General features: G+C 49.6%; 1 protein-coding gene across 1 annotated transcript; it reads right to left on the bottom strand.

Annotated features, from left to right (window-relative positions):
* Positions 1 to 496: 496 nt before the first annotated feature.
* On the bottom strand, positions 497 to 21,424 carry TRIM29 (tripartite motif containing 29). The gene is made up of 9 exons (XM_050323234.1): positions 20,532 to 21,424; positions 13,647 to 13,742; positions 12,266 to 12,499; positions 11,721 to 11,919; positions 9,468 to 9,551; positions 6,185 to 6,244; positions 4,957 to 5,058; positions 3,823 to 3,899; positions 497 to 2,670 (listed from the first exon to the last, which is right to left on the bottom strand). Exons 1-9 carry the CDS (start codon positions 21,384 to 21,386, stop codon positions 2,608 to 2,610), a joined length of 1,770 nt encoding a protein of 589 aa, XP_050179191.1. The 5' UTR covers positions 21,387 to 21,424; the 3' UTR covers positions 497 to 2,607.
* Positions 21,425 to 24,268: the final 2,844 nt, after the last annotated feature.

The raw sequence follows: 24,268 nt of genomic DNA, 5'->3' as shown, positions 1-24,268 counted from the left end.
CTTTAGCAGCCCAAAAGGGTTTTACTCTCTCCCTGTGGGGCAGGAGAAGACACAATGTGGGCAAGATGTTTGGGCTGTGCAGAACCAGAGGTCTCCAGGGGGTTTAAGTGGGTGTAGGGTCCCAATGGTGCCCAGAACAAACCTTATGGGGAGATCTGGGTGTATGGTGGGGCAAAACAGTCCCCTCACAGTCTGATTTTGGCCTGTGCCTACGTGAACAAGTGTTTTTCTCCAGTGGGAATCGCTGAGGTGTAACTCTGGCAGGGAAGAGCCACAGGCTGAGGGATTTCCCAAAATGCCTTTGCATGAAGGGACTTGAGTGGATGTGGGAATTTTCACTGACCTTGACTTAAAACATCCATAAAGCAGCGAAAAAGCCGGAAAAAAAGAATATTTTTTCGGAGGCTTTAACCTCACTGAGACCCTTTTACAAAACACACAGACACCAAAGCCAGACCTCAGTTGGTTTTGGTCGGACATGGAGCTCTCTCCTTTATTTCTGCAGTGCGTGTGTTGCACACGGGAAGGGCCTCATTTACATCAGCGCAGCCGTGTCCTGTCTGAGGAGCTGGAATTCCTCTTGCTTTGCTGATCGAGACAAACATGATAAAAACAGTTCATGCACAACACATCTGAAGCCTCTCTGACAGATCCCCGGGACTGAGAGGTGCCACTGTGCTCCCCTGGCAGGGCAAGGGGGACACCAGCAGGGCTGGAAGGGGGTGGGGTGGGGGCTTGGCAACCTCCCAGGAGCAGCTCCACGGGCTGGGAAAAGCTGTGTGTGCAAGGTCTGTGAGGATTTGGAGGAGGGGACGGGGAGCAAAGAGGCTGTGGGGGCTGCAGAGGTGGGGCAGGGCAGGGGACAGCAGCAGGAAAGGGACGTTTGTGTCCTCAGGCTGGTCACAAGGGGCAGTGCCCAGCTGGCACCACAGAGCCTTCCTAGGGCAGTGGGGAAGGGGGGATTTTAACATCCCGGTTTTGGAGGAGGAGGGGGGATCACAGACACATTTTGGAACATGAAGAGGAGGTGGTGGAAGCTTTTACTGGAACCCAAGTGATTACTGGAACCTGCTCAGAGGGCAAACCAGCGAGACCTGGAGGGGACTCGTTTTCTCCTTTCACACACATACTCAAACCCTTCAGGGCTTTCCCAAGCAACTCTATCCCATAGTTTCCCTTTCTTCACATCCTGCCCTACCACACCAGCCCCTTCCCCCTCTGGTCATTAAGGCAAAAAAAAAAAAAAAAAAATAAAGTGACATTTCAAGTACTCTGGAGCGACCAACGTTCAGCCTCAGTTCTGTACGTGCTGCATTGAAAAGCAGGATCTTTGCCCAGGGATTAGCCAGAAAACAATCTTCAGGGAATGACAGGTGGGACCTCTCTCAGCAAGGTGCTGGAGGCATTTGGGGGCAGGAAAGGGGCAGAGCAAGCCATGAAAAGTAGCTGTTAGGTCTCGGTTCTCAAGGTTGGAGGGCCCTGACCCTGCCATGGGCCACCTGCTCCCACTGACTGACCCGGGGAGGCTTCTGCACAGCATGGACACAACCCCTCAGCTTGTCCATGGAGAGGGAAAAATCATCTCAGGGAGATGATGGAACGCTTAACCAGCCCTGGCTGCTTTGCAGGCTGGGTGCTGATGCGACTCATCTGTCCAGGGGACAAATAAAAAATATTATCCTGAGCAAAGAGCTACTTTGGACTAATTCTCATTGCCCACTGCAGGGGAAAAAAAAAATAAAATACCTGAACTACAGTATATAAATCAATTTTGGTTTAGGGGAATTAAGAAAAACCACTAGAAAACAGAAAAGCACCCAACACCTATGGCATCTAATCAATCTTGTATTAGCAGGATGGATTTTCTTTTTTATTTCTTAATTTGAAAAGGTGGCTGGAGGGGCACTTTAATGGGATGGAAAGCCTCTCTGCCCTCCACCAGCAGCAGGCCTTGGGCTGCAGCAGCTCTGCAGAGATCCTGTCGTGGCTCTTTGGCAGGCAAGGAGCAGAGCTGAGCTGGTGGAGGACCCTGGGGAAGCGTGGTGGGACCTGCAGGGATGCAGGGAGGTGGCAGTGCTGGACCTGCCCCCGGCTGGGTGTCCCCAAAAGAGGGTGGGTGACAGGGTATAGAAGAGGCATGGGAAGAGCTTTTAGCCTGTCACTGCTCCCAGTGGCTGGCTGGGACCTCTCCGTTCTGGGCAGAGCTTTGGGCTCCCCAAGCTTGGGACCTTCACCAGGATTGGAACAGCTCCTAAAAACCCACTCAGGACACAGGGGGGACACAGGGGGTGCTACCCAAGCATGCATGCTTCCCAGGAGAGGCAGAGCAGCGAGGGGAACAGGCAGGGGACGAGGAGGGGACAGCAGAGGAGGGGGTTACGTTGTTAAGGCCTGCGGAGCTTTCAAGGCAATTGGGTGATTTGGGAAAAAACAAACAAAACAAAAAAGTCCTTGTTTCCTCTAGCAAAGGTTATTCCCTGCTGCACCTTCCCTCTCCCTGGCAGAGATTAGAGCAGTAAGGTTAATATAGTAGCAGGTACATCCATGAAAATCCGCAGCTGAGTCTTCACTCCAAGTGCTGCCAGCTCTTCCCTAAATCTTCAGGGATCAAGGTGCCTCGTTGGAAGTGGCTCCATTGCCTTTGTTGACGTAAAAGGGGCGGTAATGTGACTGCAATGGAGAATTTGGGGCACGTGAGTTTGACCCACCTCCTCTTTCTGGCCACCTACACCTCTCACCCTGGCTCTTCACTCCTATCTGCACCATCACAACAAGCAACTCGTGGCAAAGGTGTGTTGTGCAGCCTCTGGAGGGCTGCAAACACAACAGCCAATTCATTTGTTTATTTATAGTGGTCACTGGCTGCACTGGCCAAGGCAGAACCTGCAGCCTGGGTGAGAAAATGCTCACACCACTGAAGCAGGGAGCGTGGAAATCAGGAACAGTTGGGTTTTGCAATGCCCAGCCTGGCTTAGGTTTGATCCACTGCCCAGATCTCACGTGCAGAGTGTGGGAGACACCTCACAGAAACACACTGGCCCTTTCTTGTGCAGCACCAGTTTAATATTAGGAACAGCAGGAAGGATGGGCAGAGCAAACCCAGCCCATCTTGCTGCTCAGTGCCCCACACCTCCTGCTCAGTGTTCCCTTTTGTTGAAATTCTTTTCATTTTATGGCTTTAATTTCCAATATAATTAAGATATGGAAGAGGGGGGGCTTCGTTTAAAAGAACTTCCTGGGGGTTAAAAAGACATTCCTCCTTAAACTGAATGCTCCTTTGTGAAAATTCATATTTACAGACCTTTTAGAATGTATATTACTTAAATACACATTTAAGGCTATTTTAAAAGCTAGATTATTGGACCAATAGACCATGAAAGCTCCTGCAGAGACACTGCAGTCCAGAGCATGCATTTCTATTTTGGTACTTTTAAATGCTTATATTTATCAGCTCAATTGTTGGGTTCAGAGCTACCTGGTGAATGGAGGTTATAAAAATAAAATAGTCACTACGAATGTGAGCATCAGCAAGGAAGGGAGACAGAAAAAACTGGTGAGTGTGTGGGATAAGCATATGTGTGTTTACAGTATTTGTGCAGGGCAAAATCTTTCCAAAATGTCATTTTTGCAGTATTGATTATCCCCACAGCCCAGAGCTGTGGAGGTGGGGGGTTATTCTGCACCCCTAACAGGAACTGCTGGCTTGGAGCTTTTCCTCTCCCATTTCCAAAGGGCCCATCCCTATTCTCAGCTGTCCCTGCAAGAGGCAGCTCTCCTGCTGGAGATGTGCACAAGCTTTCACACCAAGGAGATGTTTCTTACCAATACAGACTGTTTAGTGGATTTCCATGTCTGTGGCGTCACCTTTGCAGACTGATGTCTCACTATGGAAGGGTAAGCTGTGACAACATAAAACAGCCTGTTATAGATCAGTCCCTGCCACCACCCCCGTGTCCCCTGGCCAGCGTCAGGACGAGCAGCAGGACTGGAAGTGCCACATCATTAGTATTGCATTGCTTAAACATGGAAACACAGCCATTGCTGGGGTGGGACACAACAGCCATCAGACAGAGTCCAACTCCACCACCCAGCCAGTTAGGGAGAAGGGAGTAAAGAAGGTCTGGCTAATTAAAACGTCTGAGGAATGCAGGGAGGTGGAATGCAATCAGACCAATTAAGTTCAGGCCAAATCCCAAACTCAGCATTCTGACTCTTGCAAAGAGCACCCTGGGCTGTTTAATTAGTGCAAAGAGCTGAGGCCTGGGGTTCATGACAGCACCTCTGGCGGTGTGATAAGCCCTAACCCCCTTCTACCACACCAGCTCTGTTCTGACTCAAAAATAACACCAGCCCTGCTGTGTCACAGCCTGTTTCAGGGTATCAGACAATGGCCTTTCCCCACCATCTCCATCTGCAAATTACTAACTCTCCTTGTGACTCTCCTTGGCAGGTGCTGGTGCTCTTGGATTCCACCTCTGGTGCCCTTGAACTCGTGAAAAGAGGAGGATGAGATGGTGAATGTGGGATTCTGGTTCAGGTGAAAGAGGACAGGCAGCTACTGTGTATTTATTTTTTTTTTTTAAGGTTGTACTCAGTGTCTCTTAAATCTTTCAGGAGGACACTGGTGAGGCTGGAGGGGCAAATGGCCATGGACATCATTCCCTGGTATCTTCCTCGCCTCTAAAATCATCTAAAACTTGTCTCTACCCATTACAAACGAAATTTTAGACCCCTTCACCTCTTCACTAGATAAAACTTCATAACAGTTGCTAACACTGCTTAATAAACTCCTGTTGCCCTGGTTCAGCAGAGTTGCTCGTGAAAGCATGTGCGGGTATCTAAGAGACTGGCAGTCAGCATTGCTCCAGGCCTTCTCTGGGGGAGCAAGAACAGGATGAAGTGTGTTACCAGCTCAAAAAGGGGCAGGAGGAAGGGGGAATACTCAATTCCTAGTACCGGTCTTAGTGAAGAGGCTCCCGTCAGACTGTTTGCTGAAGTCACCGGGCGGATTCTGTCCCACCGAGGAGAACTGAAAAGGCAGCTTAGTACCATTGCCTACTGGAAGATAGAAGAGGTTGTGTTATTCCACGGTGTCCCACAGGCTGCAGTGGAGCAGCCCGAGCATTTTCAACACACACCCCCTGTAAAGCTGCCTCCGACCGGCTTGGGGGTGGGTGGGAACGAGAGGCTTTGTCCCTCTTCTCTGGGCGAGAAAGGGCAGCTGAGAGCAGTCAGCCTGGTGTGCACAGTGTGTGAGTGTGGAGTGATCCCAGTGCTCCAGGCAGGGAAGAGCCTTTCTCTGGAGAGACCCAGAGTGCAGGTGTGACTGAAGAGCAGCAGCTTCCTCGCAGGTAAAGGGCATCTCCAGAGACAGGAGTAATGACTCCACGGCTGCCCAAGGCTCCCTTGCCTCCGAGCAGTTTGAGGCTTTATTCAAAGCCCATGGAAATTAAAGCAAGGCTTCCCCTCCTGGCCTCCTCGGGGTCAGGCCCTGGCTGCCAGAATGAATCTGAGAGCAGAGAGATGAGAGGGAGACAGCCCTGCCTGTGGCATGGCAAGCAGGAATGACTTGGGTGTGCCTGTGAGTCACCAGAGCAACCCCAGGTAGGGTGGCCGTGGCTGCCTCTTGAGTGAAGGGAAAGGCTGGACCCTCTGAGCATGAATGAAGCAAAGAAAGAAAATACAGGTGAGGAAAGGGAAGATGGGGATCTGGGAAGAAAAGGCTCCCTGCTGCTGGTTCTCGGTGCTCAAAGCACCCCATTCCCCAACCCTGCTGGATGCTGTGCAGGCAGGGAGCGACCTCTCAGTCCCTGAGAACTTAGGAACTAAGCAAAAGGTGTTTGTTTGTGGGATGGAGAGGAGCAGCCTCGTGCTTCTGAGACTGGCTGGGAGTATTTGGAGTCCTCCCCTGGTTCTGCCACAGCCTCCACACGGAGTGTTGTGGGTGGGGGTTTGGTGGCTCCTGTGTTTTCCACCTCCTTTCACTGTCTGAACAAGGAGAACCAGGGATGCCTCTCCCTGGGTTTGGTGTGTGCAGACAGTGCTGATCAGCCAGCTCTGGGAGACAGTGACTGACAGGTGACAGGACAGCTGAGAGGGGAAGCAGGAGAGGTTGGTTAGGCAGCCAGAAAGCTGTGGCACGGGGGGTTAGATCCTCTCAAAGTGAAGTGGGAATTACCCGTACCAAGTGTTTCCTCGGTCGCTTGGAAGGAGGAAAATTCCCATGATCGTGGGTTGAAATTGGCTGTAAAACAAGAGCATCCAGTTCAGCAGTCGGCTCCTGGTGAGCTGGCTCCAAGGCTTGGGCCTGGCATTGCTCTAGGAAACAGGTCCCCACCGATTTGGGAGCAACCCCAGAGCAGAAATCTGGGTGCAGGGAGCACAGGAAAGCCTGGTCTTTTTTTCCCTGAGTTCTAGGGAATGGTGAACAGACTTCTCATGTAGAGAACAAAGCTCTCCCTGCCTCAGAGCTGCCTTGAGCTGCAGAAAATTGCCAACTCAGGTCTGTCCACTCAACAGGACTATTCTGCAGAGGGATCTGCATGCAGAGCTTGGATTTAGAGCTCGGGAGATGCAAAGGGAGGAACATTTCCCTCAGGAGCACGGGCTGTCTCACTGGGACAGGCAATGTCCTCCAGGGCTTCACCCTGGTGCTGTTGTAGCCCTTTTGTGAGGCACTGGGCTCCCAGTAAAGCAAAGCCAAGATGAACACTTGGAGCTGCTATGCTGCCATCCTGTGGGCTGCTGCTCTGGAGGAGCCCTGTTTCTGTTTACACAGTTCTCTCTCCCTCTCTTGGGTGCCTGAGTCCCTCCTGCTCTTCACCCAAAGACTTCCAAAGGCACGAGATGGTCTTTCCAACCTCCTCCTGGCTTTGGCCAAACTGTTTGCAGCATCAGGAGAAGAAAGCTTAGTGGGAGAGGACAGAAAGGAGCATCGAGCAGTTGAAAAAAAAATTGTCCCTCTATCTTTTGAAACATTTTATGTCTCCCCTCTGCCTCATTATGCCATCCCTGCAGGTAAATGTTTTATGCTAGAATTATAGAATGGTTTGGGTTGGAAGGGATTTTAAAGATCATCCAGTGGTGATGATGTCCCACGGGCAGGGACACCTTCCACCAGACCAGGTGTCTCCAAGCCCTGTCCAACCTGGCCTTGGACACTTCCAGGGATGGGCAACATGTTCCAGGGCCTCACCAGCCTCTGAATAAAGAATTTCTTCCTAATATCTAACCTACACCTCCTCTCAGTGTGAAACCATTATTTATGATACTCTCTTTAATGACAAGAGCAGTGGAAGTCTCCTTGAATTTAAGCAGGGCTTAAAACCTTATGGGCTCAGCTCAAATCCAAGCAGTTTCTTAGTTTAGGTCACTGCAATTAGCACAGAGCACTACTTGGGCAGCATTCCTCAATCCAGAAAATTTTCCACTGTGGCCTCAGGCAGAGTTTGCAGTGACCCAAACCAAGCCAGAAAAAAGGGTGTGTTAACTAAACTCTCATGAGATCCTCAAGGATTCTGTGCACATGACACAGTGCAAAGGGGTGGTCCTCTTTTTCTCCTCCCATTTCACAGAATTCCTCAGAAAAGATGCAATGAACTGTAGTGCTGGACTTGGACATGACACGTGGGGAGAGCACAGAAAGCTCCAGAGAGTGAAATGATGATGGCTATGTTGCATTATTCATCAGGCCAGCCAGATAAGTGGGTCACATCTCCTGCTTTGCCTACTGATTCATTCTGCTCCCAAATTCCCCATCAGTGTGGTTTCAGCAGCTGGATCCTTTCTGTCATGCTGGAGCCCTGACCCTGCTGGAGAAACCCCATTTCAGCAGAGGCTCTGAGTGCAACCACGTGCTTTAGTTGTTCTGGACAAAGTGACTTTGTTGGTAGAAAACACGGGATGAGGAATGTGGGAGGCAGCACAGGCTGTGCTCTCGGATGTGTAGGTGGAATAAATGCTCCCCCAGTATTTGAGGGGCCACTGAACTGCACGTTTTCCAGACCTCCCAGTGCTCAGGGCAGACAGCACTAAAGGAGAAACCCTGGATTTCGCAGTCCCTGGTGATCCCTCCTGGCTCTTCAGGAGGTTGGGATGCTGGATCCCAGCAGGCAGCCAGGGAGCTTTTACTCCCAGGGAGGAGCAGAGGGGAGTTCAGGCACTACAGTGCTGTGGCACTGCCAAAAATGGCTTTTCCCAGTGACAGCAGGATGGCATTGTTCCTCCCATCCACGCTCTTCAAATGCACGTGGGGCTGTTCCCACCTGAACCCAAAGCCTCCCATTTTTGGGTAGAGATTGGGTTAAGCTTGTGCAGTTCTAGAATTAATTTTCAAACTTCCCTCAAGGCTGAAAAGTCTTGCAAAAGTCTGTAAAGCCCTGAGGTGTTTGGAGACAGGCTCCACGCAAAACCAACCTCTGGCAAAATGCCCCTCTGCCCCCTGATCTTGGGGGTGGGGGCTGTGTGAAACAGCCCTGCTGAAGCCTGGGAATGCCAGCCCTGCCCCTGGCATCTGCTCCAAACAACCCCCTCACCCCCTGGGCGCCAGGCAGGGCTGCCAGAGCTGCCAGGCGTGGGCAGGGAGCTGAGGAGAAGGGCAAAGGGGAGCTCCAGACAAAGGGCTCAGTGTTGGGAGCTGGGCTGTCCCCAGGAAACCCCAGCACAGAGCAGGAATACACCCTCAGGGCAGTGCCACTGCTAATTGCTGGGGCACATCCCTGCCCACCAGCTGGCTCTGCAGCTGGAAGCCTCTGGCAAACGCTGGCAGGGCTGAAATTCGGTGGCTTATTTTGTGCTACCCTTCCTGCCCTTTTGTTTTCCCCAGGCACTGCCTTGCCTGGGCTTTCAGCACCCTCAGCTCCTCGCTCTGCAGGGCCCTGGTGCTGATTTAGAAATGGCAATTGTCATTTGGGAAGTGAATGTGTTGAGAACACTCATCCCCTCCCAAGGCTCATCCTGTCGTGGTCATGCAACAACTGGGACATAAGCAAATCACCAGGGCTCTTGTTGTCAGAGCTCAGAAAGGAACTCCAGCCTCCTGGTTGTTTTTTTTAGGATACATTTCTCACTTCTTCTGTCCTTTTCCTGCAAGGAGAAAGCATGTTTGCTGGTGAAAGTAAAATCCTAATGCAGAGCAAGCCTAGAGCAGCTTTCACACTTGATGGCACAGTGAGATAAGCTTTGGGTGGAGAACAGCACTGACTTTAACCCAGCGAGACATCTTAAAACCATACACTCACAAACTACACTCTTTGAAGGAGTTCAGCCACTCCAGCTCTTCTCTTTTTCTGCCCTGTTTGAGATGAAAAGGCAAAACCTTCCCAGAGCTCTGTAAGCTGGAGGGAAGACTCGGCATAAACATGCAGTGGGATGGAGGGAAAGCAAATTTTGGGACTTGTTATCAATGAGAATCCTTCCCTAAGCTGTGTTTGGAGGAAGCCTGAGCACCTGTATGTAGGGTGCCATACCTTTGGGAGACAGGAACATGGAAAACCTCTTCAGGTTGTCAGGCTGGTTCCACTCGTAGTTGTTCATCATGAACCGGTGGTCACCTGGAGAAGCAGAGCAGGGAGGGGGAAGTTGAGTGGCCCTGAGAGGGAGGGCAGGAGGGGGAAGGGGATAACTGGGAAGGCTCAGTTGCTCCTCCAGTTTTTAGAGGAAGATGCTAAAATAAAGTAGCAAACAGCTCTAGACTCTTGGGCAAGGCTGGTCGGTTCAAGCCTCATGCAAAGTGGATGAAATCTGCTCTTTTAACAGTTCTTTCACAGCCTGGGTTTGGTTTTCTGACACTGATCCACAGGAAATGATGTTTTATCAGTACACTTGCTCACAAAAATACTCTCTTTGAAGGCCTATACAAACCTATTGTTCTCTGCAAGGAAGACAGATTTGGTTCCCGTGTTTAAATAGTTCCATTCTTTGATTCTTAAGTCACTGAACAAACTTTTATTTTATTTCTCCAGTTTATTTCTGTGTTATTTAAACTCCCTGGATGCTTCCTGATTATTTGTCTCCTTGCCACTCTGCTACGTAGGTACCTGTTATGACAACTAAAAGCAAGTGGATTCCCTTTGGAGTCTGCTATTAAGCAGGTTTCATTCCATTAATACAGTATTTCTTCCTGGGAAGGTTTTTACACCAGAACATCAAGCCAGTAGCAAATGAATTTGTTGCAGTGACTCAGGGGGAGTCCGAGTTAATTAAATCCATTAAGTAATTGTGGAGCTATTTCCTTGCAGTCACTGGGTGCAGAGTGCTGCCCTCTTTCATGTGTAACTGTAGCTTGGAAAAGGGAGAGCTCTGAAGTTCCTGAGACTCACCTTAAATAACATTTCCCAACTGAGTGGATACCACTGTTCTTTTCATTAGGCAGACTCCAAGCTGTGTCCATTAAATCCCTGGTAAAGCCTCTGGAAGTACCCAGGTTTCTGGCAGGGTTTAGTTGCCCTGCTCAGAAATGTTTTGCCACTTGAATTCCACGGATTTCAAGTACCAGTGGCACCAGTAAAAGGAGGAGACCCCAACTAAAAGTGATCAAGTATCAAGGAGTGGTCAGTCTTTATCCTGAGCTACCAGAACTGTTGGGTTGCACAAGTGGCCAAGCCAAATCGTATTATTAGCCTCAGGAGTGGCAAAAACCAGCACAGCAGATGGAAATTCTGCAAAATGTTTCAGGTGAAAAACGTGCAGAAGGGATTTTTGGGTCTGAGCTGCTTGTCCTCTACTTGTACCAAGTTATAGCCAAATTTCTCAGCATGTGGAGTATTAATATAAGCAGGACTGAGGCAGTGTTAACTGTTGAAAGATAAATAATGTTCAATTCCTGGTACTACTTTAAGGGCAGGGGGGAGTTTTAAAATCTAGCTGTGCATCAGGAGCACTTGGAGTGTGGTCTCTGTACTTTTCTGCAGGGTTGGTTCTCTTGTCCAGAAGTATCTGGTCCATCTAAGTCATGTCTCATGGAAGATGGGGGCACCAGACAGTGTAGTGCATTAACTCAGGAGGAATGTTAAGTGCTGTGAGCTTGAGTGAATTAACAGGGATCTTGCAGATTTGCAGCAGATTCGGATGAACTGGACTTGAGGTTATTCCTGCATCTTTTTGAGCCACACACCCTCCTGAAGAGCAGGATGCCATTTATCCTCACATTACGCATCCAGCTTCTTGACCTTTATTGTTCTGGTATCTGGGGTTCCTCAATTACTAATAGATTATATCCTCCAGCAGCCTGGTGAGATAACTGTTAACTCCCATCCCTGTTATTCTTGGGGCAAGAGGTCATTTCATGGGATTAAGCAACATGCCCAAGGTTACAAAGGCTGCTTGTGGGAAGTGAACCTTGGTTGCTCTTCATCCTCCTAATCTTAGGTGTGAGCCTGATGCAAGATAAATCCTTTATTCAGAGCTAATTGGGAGTCACTGAAAGGTAGTGGGTTACAACCTTGGAAGATTCGTTGCCCTGCTGTGATAATGACCATTTATTCACCTGAGAAACATCAGCTGTCCTTAAGAAGCACTGAGGTGTGGGGACCCTGTGTGTCCCTTGAGCCCTCTGGCTCAGGACAGGCAGGAACAGAGGGAGTTTTATCCCAGTTCCAGCTGTAGCTTAACTGAACCCCAAACTGGAGACCTCTCCACTTGGAAAACCAGACTTTTCATACAGCAGATTTTCAGTGATGGGGGAAGGAGAAAGAGGGGGGAGGATTTCTGGGCTGTTTTACCGTTCTCCATGTGGTTCCTCTCGATGAAGTTGCGGCCCAGGTCTGCCTTGCAGATCTTCTCCACGTGCCTCATGCAGACGTTGAGCAGGTCATCCCTGAGGAGCCCCATGGATGGGCTCATGCTCTCCCCTTCCAGCAGCACGCTGTAGGTTGGGAGAGAGGGAGGGGGCACGTAATTCCTCATCAGAGCCCCAAATTCCTGCCAAAATAAAAAGAAGGGAGCAGAGGTTACTGAGGAACATGAGAGATGGAGGGCAGATCCCAGGGAACTGGCTAATCTTAGGCTCCAAGAAGTATGAGAGCTGAAGAGGGGAGGACAAATGCTCTGTCCATGAGCTGTAGCCACCTGTAAAACAACCTGCATGTCCAAGTTCATTCTTCACCTCCCAGAGCAGAAACAGCTTCAAGTGTCAAGGCAAGCTCCTGACTTGGGTGTGCATTGAACTGGAGAAGGTGAACACGTGTTAAACTCACTTGGGACTTGTCCTTAGGGCAAATCCTGTCTTCAGTGGGAAAAGAGAAAATCACAATGGAGTCTTAGTTACCTGCAGGAAGAGCACGGAGTCACTGATCTGGTGGATCTGCTCCCTGTTCTCCTTGTCCTCCCGCAGCAGCTTTGCCCTCTCCTCCAGCTCATCCACGATTTCTTTCACGTTCTCCGATGCAATCTTTTCCCTCTGGTCCAGGGCAGCCTTCACCTCGTCTCTCTGCCTCTCCAGGTCACGGATCAGCTCCTTGAAATGCTGGTCCACCGTGGCTTTCTCGTTGGTGGTGTAATTCTGAGGGGCAGTCCAGAGAGAGGAGGAGCAGGAAAAGACACGGGAGAAAGAAAATATTCAACTTTTCAGGGAGCAACTTTGCTAACAGAGAGACACAGAGGGGGATATGTCCAAGACTATGGAGACTCCAGGTATGCAAGTTTTAGCACCAGAGAAGTTGTGCCAAGAGAAGTAATAGTTGTTCCTGCAATGATTATGTGTATGCACTCCAAAGGGCATGATGTCTTCCCGACTGTAAGAGCAGATCTTTTATTCCAATTCATAAACTGCACTCTTAGGTGATATTTAAAAACACTGTTTAACCTTCTAAATCACGCTTCTGGCTCCTCAACAATTTGAACATCAAATTCCTCCCATTTCAAAGGATGAAAGGTGCTGAAACACTTTTTACAAACCTGACCTCGAGGTCCCTCTGAAATATTCCTCAGAAAGACTGTGGATGTAACTATATTCAGAGTTAAAATTTCTAGGTCAGGTTTCCAATAATAATAATAGTAATAATAATAGTAATAATAAAGCAGATGAAAAGCAGGACTGGTGAGCCACTGTGTGTGCACCACATGAAAGGGAGAAGAATGGCTTTGTCTATTAATATTATGCAAATTTTCTGGGGCGTCTCCAAATAGTGTTTTCACTGCTCTATTCAGTTAGGGCATAAATGAAAAAAACCCAACATAATACCATTGCTACATTCCAACCCCTACCAGGGTGAAAGAATTATAAAGGAGCCTTATATCAGTATGGAAATAAGCTGTTCCACTATAAATAAGGTGTTTGGTGGTGGAAGTGCTGCCTTATCTCAGTTTGGGTTATCCAGAGCCCTCCTGCGGGTTATCCCTGCGTGTGGTCTGGCGGGAAGAGGAGCAGCACACCTTTGTTTCTGACTCTGCCTGGCTACTGGGGACTGAAGAACCACCAGGCACCCAGAGCAGGGAGGTGCCTGGGGTGGTTTTGTAACGAGGCTGCGCTGCCTCTCCTCGATCTCCCCCGGGATGTGTCGCAAGGCAGCTCCAGTAGGAGCTCTGTCGCCAAGGATTGGGAGAGGGATGGAGTGAGTCAGAGCTGGGGGTGGCGGGGAAATTGAGGAAAGGAGGATGTGGGAGAGTGGAAGAGAAAGCAATAAGAGGCTTTAACATCTCACACACACCTTGATACGGTCCCTCTCCTTCTGCCACTTGTCCACTTCATCCTCCACCTCGATGATCTTCAGCTGCAGCTGCTCCTTCTGCAGCGAGAGCTCGGCCTGGGAGAGAGGGGGAGGGAAGGAGGGAGTCTCATGAGCTGGGGCTGAGGGTGGCCCACTTCAAAGCAGCCCTGTGCTCCCTCTGCTGCGCCTGGCCCCGAGCAGGAGTGGCTGCGAGGCACGGGCTCCTGGCACCGCTTGAGATGGAGATCATGTGCTGCCACTGGACAGCAGCCCAGAGCCGCCGGCTGGGTCAGGAGAGCCGGCTCCCTCAGCACCAGCACCCACCTTCCACCCTGCCTCCTTTAATCACATGAGAGTCATGAGCTGGAGGGGGAAGAGGCCTGTTTCAAAATTCAGCTGTGTGTGCAGGGCAGGGCCCGTCCCAGGGTGTGCCTTCTGCAGCAATAACAGTTTTCATCTAATTACGGAATGACGTTTGACGAGTGTTGCAACAAGAGGATGATGCCTCCGGCAGGAATTCTGTTTGGACAGGATTGTGGATTAATTCGCTCTGAATTGAGAGGCTTTCATGTTATGATGAAGCTGGGGAATGCTTGGAAAAAAAAAAATAAAATAAAAAAAGAAGAAAAAAAAAAAAGGCACACAAAAGGAGGAGGGATGAGGTGTAGTCAACTTGCTTGGCTTAGATCAGCAACTTCACTGGGGTTCATTTGCATTTGGCTGTGCACTGGCTTCCCAGAGGAGCTGAGAGCAGACACTTGCAGGGCAGCCCATGGGACTGGAGCTGAGGGCTGAGCCCAGGGCTGGGCTGTCAGGACTGCCCTGTGCCGTTAACTGGGCAGCCCCTCCCTGGGCCCTTCACACTCACCACAAACCTGCCCAGCACATCATGACAAAGCCTTTGTTGACGCGTTTCAAGGTGTTCCTGCGTTTCCTGCGTGCACAGCTATGACTACAGGCAATCTGGCTGTGGGACACTCAGCCCAGAGCTCTTGAGGAACTACACAGCTGGCAGAAAATGACCCGTGTTCACAGCCGGGCTGTGTCGTGCCAGAAAAGTCCTGCAGACCTGCTGCTCCTGTGGGATCTGCTGGCAAAGGGTTGCATGACCCAAACCCACTCGTATTGAGGGCAATAATTAGAGGCAGGGGAGATACTGGATGGGTTAATCCGCTCCCACGCACCTCGCCCAGCTGTCTGTCCAGGAACGTAACACAGCATGAAAATCTGGGTCTTTATTGATCACCCTCAGAGTGGGAGTTAAAAACTTCCCAGTTCTCCACTCAGGATGGAGAGAAGGCAACAAGGTGTCCAGCAGCCCAGATCAGAGCAGCCCATCAGGGCTCCTGTCTTGGTGCCGGTCACAGCAGAGTCTGAGCATCCCCCTGAGCTGGAATCAGGCACAGCCACTGACTCCTGCTGCTCCAGTTTAGACATTCGCCATTTACAGAGGGAGAGCAATTCCACAGTTGCTTTGCTGCCTTGTAAAACATGAGAAAGGGGAACCAAAAAGAGAAATGCACTCAAAAGTGTCTCAGGGCCAGAGAAGCTGCATGCTCACACTGTCACTGTCCTTGTTGTTGGCCCTTTAAATATGATCCAAACACCCTGACAGCATTCAGGAGTGAATGGAATGGGGTCATGAGCTGAATCTCATCTTTTTCAGGGTACATATGAAAGGGTTTTGTGGTACAGGTTCATCAGGCAACCACACACGTTTCAAGATGAGAAAATTTTCTCTGTTACTGATCAAAAGAGCAAAGACATGAGTTTGATCCAATAGTTTCCACATTTTCGAGAGACTGACTTGGAGGAATCCATGTGAGAATGTCCTCTGGATCAACACTCTTTGCACAGCAGGAAAACACAACAAGATAAAAACATTCTTAGATCATTTTTTCCCCATTGCACTGCATTAACCAATGTGAGAAATCACACTAAAATGCAAGTTGCTTTCCTGAGCCACAGAGCTACATGCAGATGGTATCCACTGTTAGCAAAGCAGTTCAAAAAGCACATCTCCTGAGCAATCATTTCCCTCCTCATCCCTAAATATCAGGATATTCTTGTGGCAAGAATGTGAGGGATTTTTTTGGAGGAGAGCAGACCTTTCACAGCCACACAGACACTCCCAAACACAGGGGATTTGAAGAGAAAGATATCAGGGAAAACCAAAAAAGTCAGGTGATGGCTGGAAGGTGGTGATAACAACATGATACTTTTATAGTCCTTTTTAATTAAGATGGATCTCCAAGGAGTTTTGGAAACTATTACTTGCTCAAAAGTGCTACTAAGCTTGTTGCAGTTGTAACATCCCTTGGCCCAGAAAGATAGTTTGGGTGCCTCTGGGATGGGATGCAACAACTATTTAAGGGCAGACCCACACAACAATTTAGAGTGAGAGATTTATGACTTGCAAATGGAAATTACAGAGATAGATCCAATCGCCAGAATGCAAATACCACACTCATCCAGGTTTGGCAGGGGTTAAAACACCCCTTCTGATGGCAAAAGGAAACACCAGCACAGACACCAGCAAGGGCAGGGGAGGTGAAGGGAGGTGTGGTTGTGTGATACTACAAACATTAAAAAATACAACCAAAAAAAAAAAATCATAGAAAGAGGTGTTCAGAGGAGGTCCAGGGAGACTCTGGAATAGTGCAAGAACTGGTGACATGGGCATAAGGATTCGTAAGGGTGCTCTGGAGAGGGACCACATCATGATTTCATGATGGTTTTAGGACCCTGTTCAGCCTGGGACTGGTTGAAAGGCTGGTCCAGCTGTCCAGTATATCACATACATGTATAATTACAGGTACTGGGCACAGTCACCTCAACTTCATCCCAGCTGGAAACTTCTCTCCCAGCTTTCTTTGTATTTCTCAGATATTCCAGGGGCTACAAACCCCAATTCTCTCTCCAGAACAAATCCATTGGGGCTCAGAAGATGCCAGTGACAGATAACACAGAAACACCACCCATGGCAGGGGGAGTCCCTACAGTGCAGAAATAACAGTAACAGTGAAGAAGATCTAGGAAATACAAGTTTGGACCATTCAGTCTGAGCAGAGCAAGTTGAGAAATGATAGCACTGAGAGTCTTTGAGCTTAGATTGGATCCCCTGCTAGAGCCTGAGTTAATTAGGCCAGCCAAGAGGCCTAAGTGAAAGTTCAGAGTGTCCAACTAAACATCCACAACTGTACCCAGCCCTTGGGCTGTGGAGAGGACCTGAGATTATGAATCTTGCATCATGATGCGACTCGTTTCTGCAAGGCAGCAGTGCAAGCATCATCATGCCCTTAATGCTCTGGGAACCCAGTGGCTGAATCAGGGAACACCCCTGTGTCACCAGCCTGGGAGAGCTGTGCTAATTACTGGCAGCAACATCCCAACCCAGTAATGAAGCTGGAGAAGTGCTGTTCAAACGAGTTGTCCCAGTGCAGGGCCAGTGTTGGAAGGGACACGGCTGAGAAGTCAGGAATTTGTTGGAGGTATCAGTTCTGCTGGTTTTACAACTGCATTTTCCCCTGAGTGGGCTAAAATCTCTGCCAGCATCCTGCAAAAATGCCTCTGTGGGAGCAGAGGCCAGAAAAGGCTCTCTGCACAGTTGGAAGAGAATTCCAGATTGGTGGATTGGAGAGTTGCAAACTGATGGATTTTTCCCTGGATTCTGCCCTCACTGGAGAGGCATTAATGCAGAAAGCTGGCAAACAGGCAAATCTACTCCAATCCCAGCTCGCAGCAGGTCACTTTTCCAGCTTTCCAGCTAGGAAGAGCATCCTGCAGTGACTGCACCACCTCTGGGGAAGGAGCATCCATGTCCACAGGTGACCCACAACTGCTGTAGATGAGGTCTCACAGCCACACTGCATCAGTGGAATGTTGGCATTCCATGCTGATCCCGTGACATTCCATGAACGCTGCCATATGAGACACCCCTGTTTGCTCCCTGGTCAGTGAAAGCAAGGCAGAGGGGATGGAAATCCCCCCGGATCCATCCCTGGTTCTGCCTCTGCGAAGTCTGGAGCCCAGGAACGCCCAGCTCCCCTCCCTGCACAGCAGCCCCCTGTACCTGAGCTACAACATGAACCTTTCTTTAAAGGTGAAGGCTTAGAGAAATAAAGCAAACTAAAACCAAAGTGCCTCTTGGCAGAGCTGGCCTGCCACACTGGGCACCGAGGCTGGTGCTGGGGGAGGTGATGGCAGGTTATTTACGGCTCTGGGACCGGCAGGCAGAGGTGAAGTTGTCTCGTTTTTGAGAACAGGCCTGTAAAACAGGTTTGGAGTGAAGGATCCCCTTTCAGAATGAAGGATGCTGTCTGCAAGGGGGGCTCTGGTTCTGCTGATGAATCAAGCTGGCCAAGGGGTTTTATTGGAGTGTACAAGCTGCTGTAGACAATTCTCACTTCTCAGGCGTGAGTGGTTATTCCCCAGCCTCACAGATTTTTCCTTGGCTGTTTCTTGCACTGATTCTGGTGCAGGGCTTACTTTTCCTTTAAATCTGCAGCAGGAAACTAATGCCAAGTGGATTTGGGGAAGGCATTAAAGGTTTGCTGGGTAAAATATGCAAATAGCACTGGGTGGAAACTCAGAACAAATGGCTCTGTCTGAGTCCCTGTGCCTTCCACTGGTGCAAAAGGACAGATGCACCTAAACCACCTGATGATGTGACAGTTTTGTGCCACCAAATTACTGAGCACCCAGAGTGACAGTCAGGCTTAAGTGCAAGCACCACATAAAAACACCAGTTCTCCTGGAATCCCCTCCAGTTTTGGAGTCACAGAACAGCCAGGGACTGGGGAATCCTTGCAGGTGAACCAGTTAATCCTTGGCATCACCACTGTGTGAAATGCTCTCTTTATATTCTGGTCACCAGTCCAGTGGCACAGTCAGCAAATTTGGAGGTAGCAAAGCTACCCTGGAGCTGCTTGGATTCCAAGCCGTGAAAACGGGGCAGGGATAGGGATGACCTGCTGTGGGTCTTTTGCTTCTCCCTTCCACAAAGGCCCTCAAAGTGGCCACTTTTCCAATTTGTGGTCACATTCCAGCTCTAATTTGCAAGGCTTGATAAGGGGAGGTGGTACACACAAAGGGTTGGAAATGCTCATTCCTCTTTGTGGTTCTTGCTAAGGCTCCACCTAGGGTGAATAAACCAGGGCTAGGAATAAACATTTGTAAGCAACAGCTCTTCTGTTAATTGTTTTTGTCTGAGTGAACACTCGCTCAAGTTACAACAGGACAGAACTCGTCCTCAGGAGAAACTTGCACATGTGTGTGATTCAGATTGATAAAGCCCTAAATCCTTCAGGCTCAGCAGCAGCAGGATCAGCACAGGGACAGTGCAGGAACTAAAGAGTGGAGCTAATGAGCGGCACAAGGACTCCAAGAACTTGGAGGGAGAAATCAAAGATCACTTAAATCATAGGTAAATCTGCTCAATCTTTAAAAGCAAAGTGTTGCAGATCCATCCAGCCACAGGAAGAAGATCTGGCTGGCTTTGCTTCCTCAGGAAGCAACTGTTAAGCTCATTCCAGCAGAAACAGCTCAGAGGGATCGGACACCCTGGCAGACACCAGACACAGCTTCGTGTCAGGACTGGGAGATGTTCAGAGCTGACATCAAAACCACAAGGAGAAGCAATTATGGAACAAACAGCAGGCTGGCAAGCCCTGCAGGAATTGAAGAAAGGCTGGGGCATGGAAAAAGCTTTGTCTGGTTTCGGCAAAGCTGCAAGTTGGAGATGACATGGCAAGAAAGACCAAACAGGGAGACAGAGATAAGCTCAGCATAAGATGCTCTTTCAGCCTTGGGAGATAAATCTTGCCAGCTCCTTAGAAACTGCTCTTCCAGTTGAGGGTAACTCCAGAATTTCTAAGAGCAGGTACCTGTATTTGCCTGCTCACCACATCAGAGCACTGGCTGGGGCTGTGCCTGAGAATAGGATTTAGCAGGTCTGGGTGCCCTTCCAGTGTCTGCCACGGACCGGCTGTGGGACTCCAGGCACACTGTTTGCCATTATCATTTCATGGGTCTCCTTTCTGCCACCTCTCCTGCCCTGTCTGCTTGGAGGGTTTCTAGGCCAGGACATGCTTTTACCACGGGGATGTGCGAGCAGTGAACCTGGTGAGACCCTGATCTTGTGGAATAATCATCCACCCACCCAGAAAGCAAACAGCATGAGGCTTTGAGCAAACAAAGGTGAAAGGCATTTCATTAGAGAGCCCTGTCTGCATCTCCTTAGATGTCCATCCTCTAAACCCATTGTAGCAGCACTCCAGGGGAAATGATCATGTTTTGTGCTTGCACCAGGGTTCTTTCTTCATCTAAGCTTCAAAAGCCTCTTCCCATAGGTGTGGCTTGACACTGTTCATTATTATATCCATAACAGATAAGTAAAACACCCATAATCTCACTCTAAGGAGCTGAGATGGCAATTTTCAACAGTCACCCAGTACCCACCAGTAACTTTAGCAGCCTCTGATCTGACCACCTGGAGGAACCTGATGCCCACCCTTCTGACTGTGGGTAGCACTACACAAACACCATCAAAACTCCAGACTGGGTTTTTCTAGGGCTTTGATTCAGCTTCTGCTTAAAGTCAGGTGTGCAACCAGGGGTGGAAACCACACTCTCCATCCCCCAATCCAGTCTGCAACACACCACCAGCGTTGTGCTGCTGCAACCAGCCCTCAGGAGAACAACAGCCCCATCACAGCAGCACCCAGGTAATACCAGTCCTCTGCTAAACACTTCCCATCCACCACCCCTGCACCCCAGGACTGCACACAGGCATGGCCTGAGCAGAGACTGCAGGCTGGAGAAAAGGCTGGGGTGTCACATCAACATCTACAGACTGCTGGGAGCACGAAACAAAGAGAGAATTACCTCTTTCCCCGCTTTCTCGATCTCCACCGTCACTGTGCTGTGGTTCTTGTGCTCTTGGAACATGCAGAGGTAGCAGATGCACATCTGGTCTGTCTGACAGAACAGCTCCATGGTCTTCCCATGCACAGGGCATTTTCTTGCTTCGAAGTCCCTGATGGGGTCCAGGAGCTGGTGGTCCCGGAAAGCTGCTCCCTCCAGGTGGGGCTTGAGGTGCAGCTCACAGAAGGAAGCCTGGCACACCAGGCAGGACTTCACAGCCTTTTGCTTGTTGTCGATGCAGGAGTCACACAGAACATCCTCGAGCTTCACCCTGGGCCGTGAGCCAGCTGCTCTGTCCGGCTTGTTGAAGGGTCTTCTCAGGTCCCCCGTCTCCACCAGAGGCAGAGAAGATTTCTTCAGGTCCCCCATCTGCCCCGCAGAGAACAGGGACTTCCTCCCCTCCCCGTCGCTGGGCAGGAAGCTCTTTTTGGAATCCAAGGAGAAGAGGGACTTCCTGAGGTCGCCTTTCTCTGGGAAGGAGAGGGCTGGCCTCCTCATGTCTCCTATCTGTCCGCTGGCATACTGCATCTTCTTGGAGTCAGCCGAGTCCATGCTGAAGTAGGTTGACCTCTTCTCGTCGGATGACTCCACAAACTGAATGATGGGCCTCTTCCAGTCACTCCCAGAGAAGAGGGAGCTCTTGATTTGCCCCGTCTCCAGCGCAGCGCCGCCCGTGCCTTTTATAGCTTCTTTCTCACCCCCGCCAGGGCTCGTCGCCTTCTTCGCCTCCTCTTCTTTCTTCGGCGTGGTTGGGCTCTTCACATCCTCGGCCTTCCCGGCGGTCCCGTTTGTCCTCGCTGCGCTCCCCGTCTCCATGGTCTAAGCAGGGCAAGGTGGCCTCTGTGCTCACTGGTTCCCCCCAAGCTCCTGCCTCTCAGCCCCCTCCAAAGCGGGTTCCTCCTGCCCGGTCGTTGTCTCAGCAGGGAATGGCTGTGGAATGCGGGAAACCTTCTGCCCAAAGTGACGCACCTGGAGCTCCCGCGGGGAGGAGGAGGAGGAGGAGGAGAGAGCCTGGGTTGTGCTGGGGAGATGCAAGAGGGGGGAAGAAAGGAGCAGACGTTGAGGGATCAGAAGCTACAGCTGTGCAGTTAATTATACAAGGCAGTCCACACCCAGGAACATTCTTGTCTAACCAGGTTTGGGAGGAAGGGCTGTTTATATACATAGAAAATGCCTTTTGAAAAAAAAAAAAAGAAGAAGAAGAAATCATTTTCATTAAGATGTGGCAACCAGTCCGACCGCTTGTTTCAAAAATAATCCTGCTCCCTGTTGCCAGGAGCTGAGGTTCCCTCCTTGCAGAGAGGGGCAGGGGTGGAGAGCCCCACGAGATGCCCAGGATGGGTTTGTTAACTGGGTCATCCACATGCACCAAAAATAATTAGGGCTGTAATTAAAACGAACGCCCAGAATGAAGCGTTCTGCAGCGGGGCTCCCCCGAGGGCTCACTGTGCTCAGCAGGACAGGCAGGGGAAATATGGTTAATACTGGCTTTAAGAGACCCTATTATCTTTATTTTGGGTTTGTGCAAGGTCCATCCATCCATCTAGACCTGGAAATCCATCAGAACAACACAGCTGGCCTCAAGAAAAACCAGGCTGGTCCTGCTCTTCCGTGCAATATCCAAAACAGGCCCAGTAAGACAAAAACCCCCATTGTGTGTTGGGAGATAAGGGTTCAGGTGGATCCCATGTAGCTCTTCCCATAAATGTCCACGCTGAGCTCAGAGACACACCTGGAACACACCTGGAAGAGGAACTATTTTGCAGCTACCCGGCCAAAATATTTCTTGCAAGGAAAAAAAAAAAAAAAAAGAACTGAAAGGTTTAAGTTTTAAAAATAGATCTGGCTTCACTTGCTGTATTCCTGGGAAATGCTCCCTTGTTGGAATCACAGATTTCAGAAGGAAAAGGCTCTTTATAAGCACTGGCAGCTTCAAAAGGAGGAGGTTGATCTCGTATCACATCATTTCGGATTATGCCCTGGATTTCAGTGAGATTTCTCTGAGATTGATGCCCAGGATGTAAATTAACCACGCCAAAGATTTGGGCTTAATTTAATTTTCACAGAATGCAATGGTGGTGTTGCTGGAGAATGTGATTTTTTAGCTGTAATGATGTCTCATCAAACATCTGTAATGAAACCCCTGCTGGAAGTGATTGAAGCAGTGGAGGAAAAGTCCAGGTCTGCAGCTCCTTTGGAGGAAAAAGAGACAACTCTTGGCTTAGAGATCCTGCCCTTCTGACTGCCTGGATGTCATTATGGCACTCTGTCTATGAGAAATGGCTCAGTACACAGGATTTTTTGGGGGATAATGGTTGTTGGGAAAGGCCACACCTTTTGCAGTGATTTCGAATGGACATTGTTTTATTAATAGGGCCACAGTCTTTCATGAGTCACAAGTAGGAAAGGGCAATGCTATTTTTTAGAAAACCAATTTCATAAAAGAAAAATTTGACTGACATGCATGTATTTCTTCCCCCCTGGCTGTCTGGGCTGAGCTGTTCTTTATAACATCAACAGTCCTGCAGATCTCCAAGTAATTAAAAATACTGGAGGGTGGAGGTGCCTGTTCTCACGTGTACAGAGGAGACTCAGTAGAGCTTTTCCAGTCAGCATTTAATACCTAAGGAACAAAAAACATCTGTATGAAGAGGTCTAATGTGGAAGAAGGTGGCCTTGGTTTCTCTTGTTTTGCTGCTGCTTTGTTAAGATTTTGGACAAGGTAAGGCAGTTAAAAGATTAAGGGCTGAATTTTTAGGCCTTGACACAAACAAAGAGTAAATCATTAAACCACAGAATGCTTTGGGTTGGAAAGGACCTCAAAGGCCATATTTTGCTCCATGGGACACTTTCTACTTTAGCAGGTTGCTCCAAGCCCTGTCCAGCCTGGCCTTGGACACTTCCAGGGATGGGGCAGCCACAACTTGTGCCAGGGCCTCACCCCCTTCACAGGGAAGGATTATCTCCAACCTCAATTTCCCCTCTTTCAGTTTGAAGCCATTCCCCCTTGTCCTGTCACGTCAGTCCCTCTCCAGTTTCCCTGTAGCCCCTTCAGATGCTCGAAGGTGCTCCGAGGTCTCCACCCAACCTCCTCTTCTCCAGCCCCACCCTGTCTCCACAGGGGAGGTGCTCCAGGCCCCTTTATCACCTTTGTGGCCTCCTTTGTTGGACTTGCTCCAACAATTCCCCATCCTCCTTGTGCTGGGGGCCCCTGATCTGTACACACTGTTCAGGTGGGCTCTCACAAGAGCAGGTCTCACACACACACACACGTTTTCCAGAGCAATTTAGGAGCCAAAGTCCAGCCCAGCCTGGATGTCTCTCTATCTTTGCACCTCCCAGAGGGTGGCTCCTGATTTCTCTAGCATGAGTTCACACTTGTATAAGTGATTTTTGCGCTGGTTCTCCCCACATTCCCCGCACAGGACAACAGTCTCCTCTTGCAGTGCTGTGTGTGATGGGCCCTGTCTGTGCCTGTGACTCAGAGCACACACCCACCCCTGGCATCTGCAGGGCCTTTCATCTCTAAAACTCACAGCTGCTTTTCAAAGGTTCACAAATTAAACTTGACAACACCTTTGCAAAATAGGTCTGAGTTGCTAACCCCATGTGGCAATTAGGGAAACTGAGGCACGTACTGTGGAAACAACAGATTTTTTTCAGCAAATTTATCCCCCCACCCTGAAATGGCTGTTTCA

This window comes from Myiozetetes cayanensis, unplaced genomic scaffold, assembly GCF_022539395.1.
Source record: "Myiozetetes cayanensis isolate MyiCay16 unplaced genomic scaffold, myiCay2020 scf29, whole genome shotgun sequence".
NCBI lineage: Eukaryota > Metazoa > Chordata > Aves > Passeriformes > Tyrannidae > Myiozetetes > Myiozetetes cayanensis.
This window is presented reverse-complemented; position numbering and strand designations above follow the sequence as displayed.

Excerpts from the sequence above, each read along its gene's own strand:
- TRIM29 (XM_050323234.1), bottom strand. The coding sequence starts at position 21,386 with ATGGAGACGGGGAGCGCAGCGAGGACAAACGGGACCGCCGGGAAGGCC. Across the intron at positions 11,920-12,265 it reads ACTCCGTGCTCTTCCTGCAG|GAATTTGGGGCTCTGATGAG; the intron begins GTAACTAAGACT and ends TTATTTTGGCAG. Across the intron at positions 9,552-11,720 it reads GAGGAACCACATGGAGAACG|GTGACCACCGGTTCATGATG; the intron begins GTAAAACAGCCC and ends CTGCTTCTCCAG.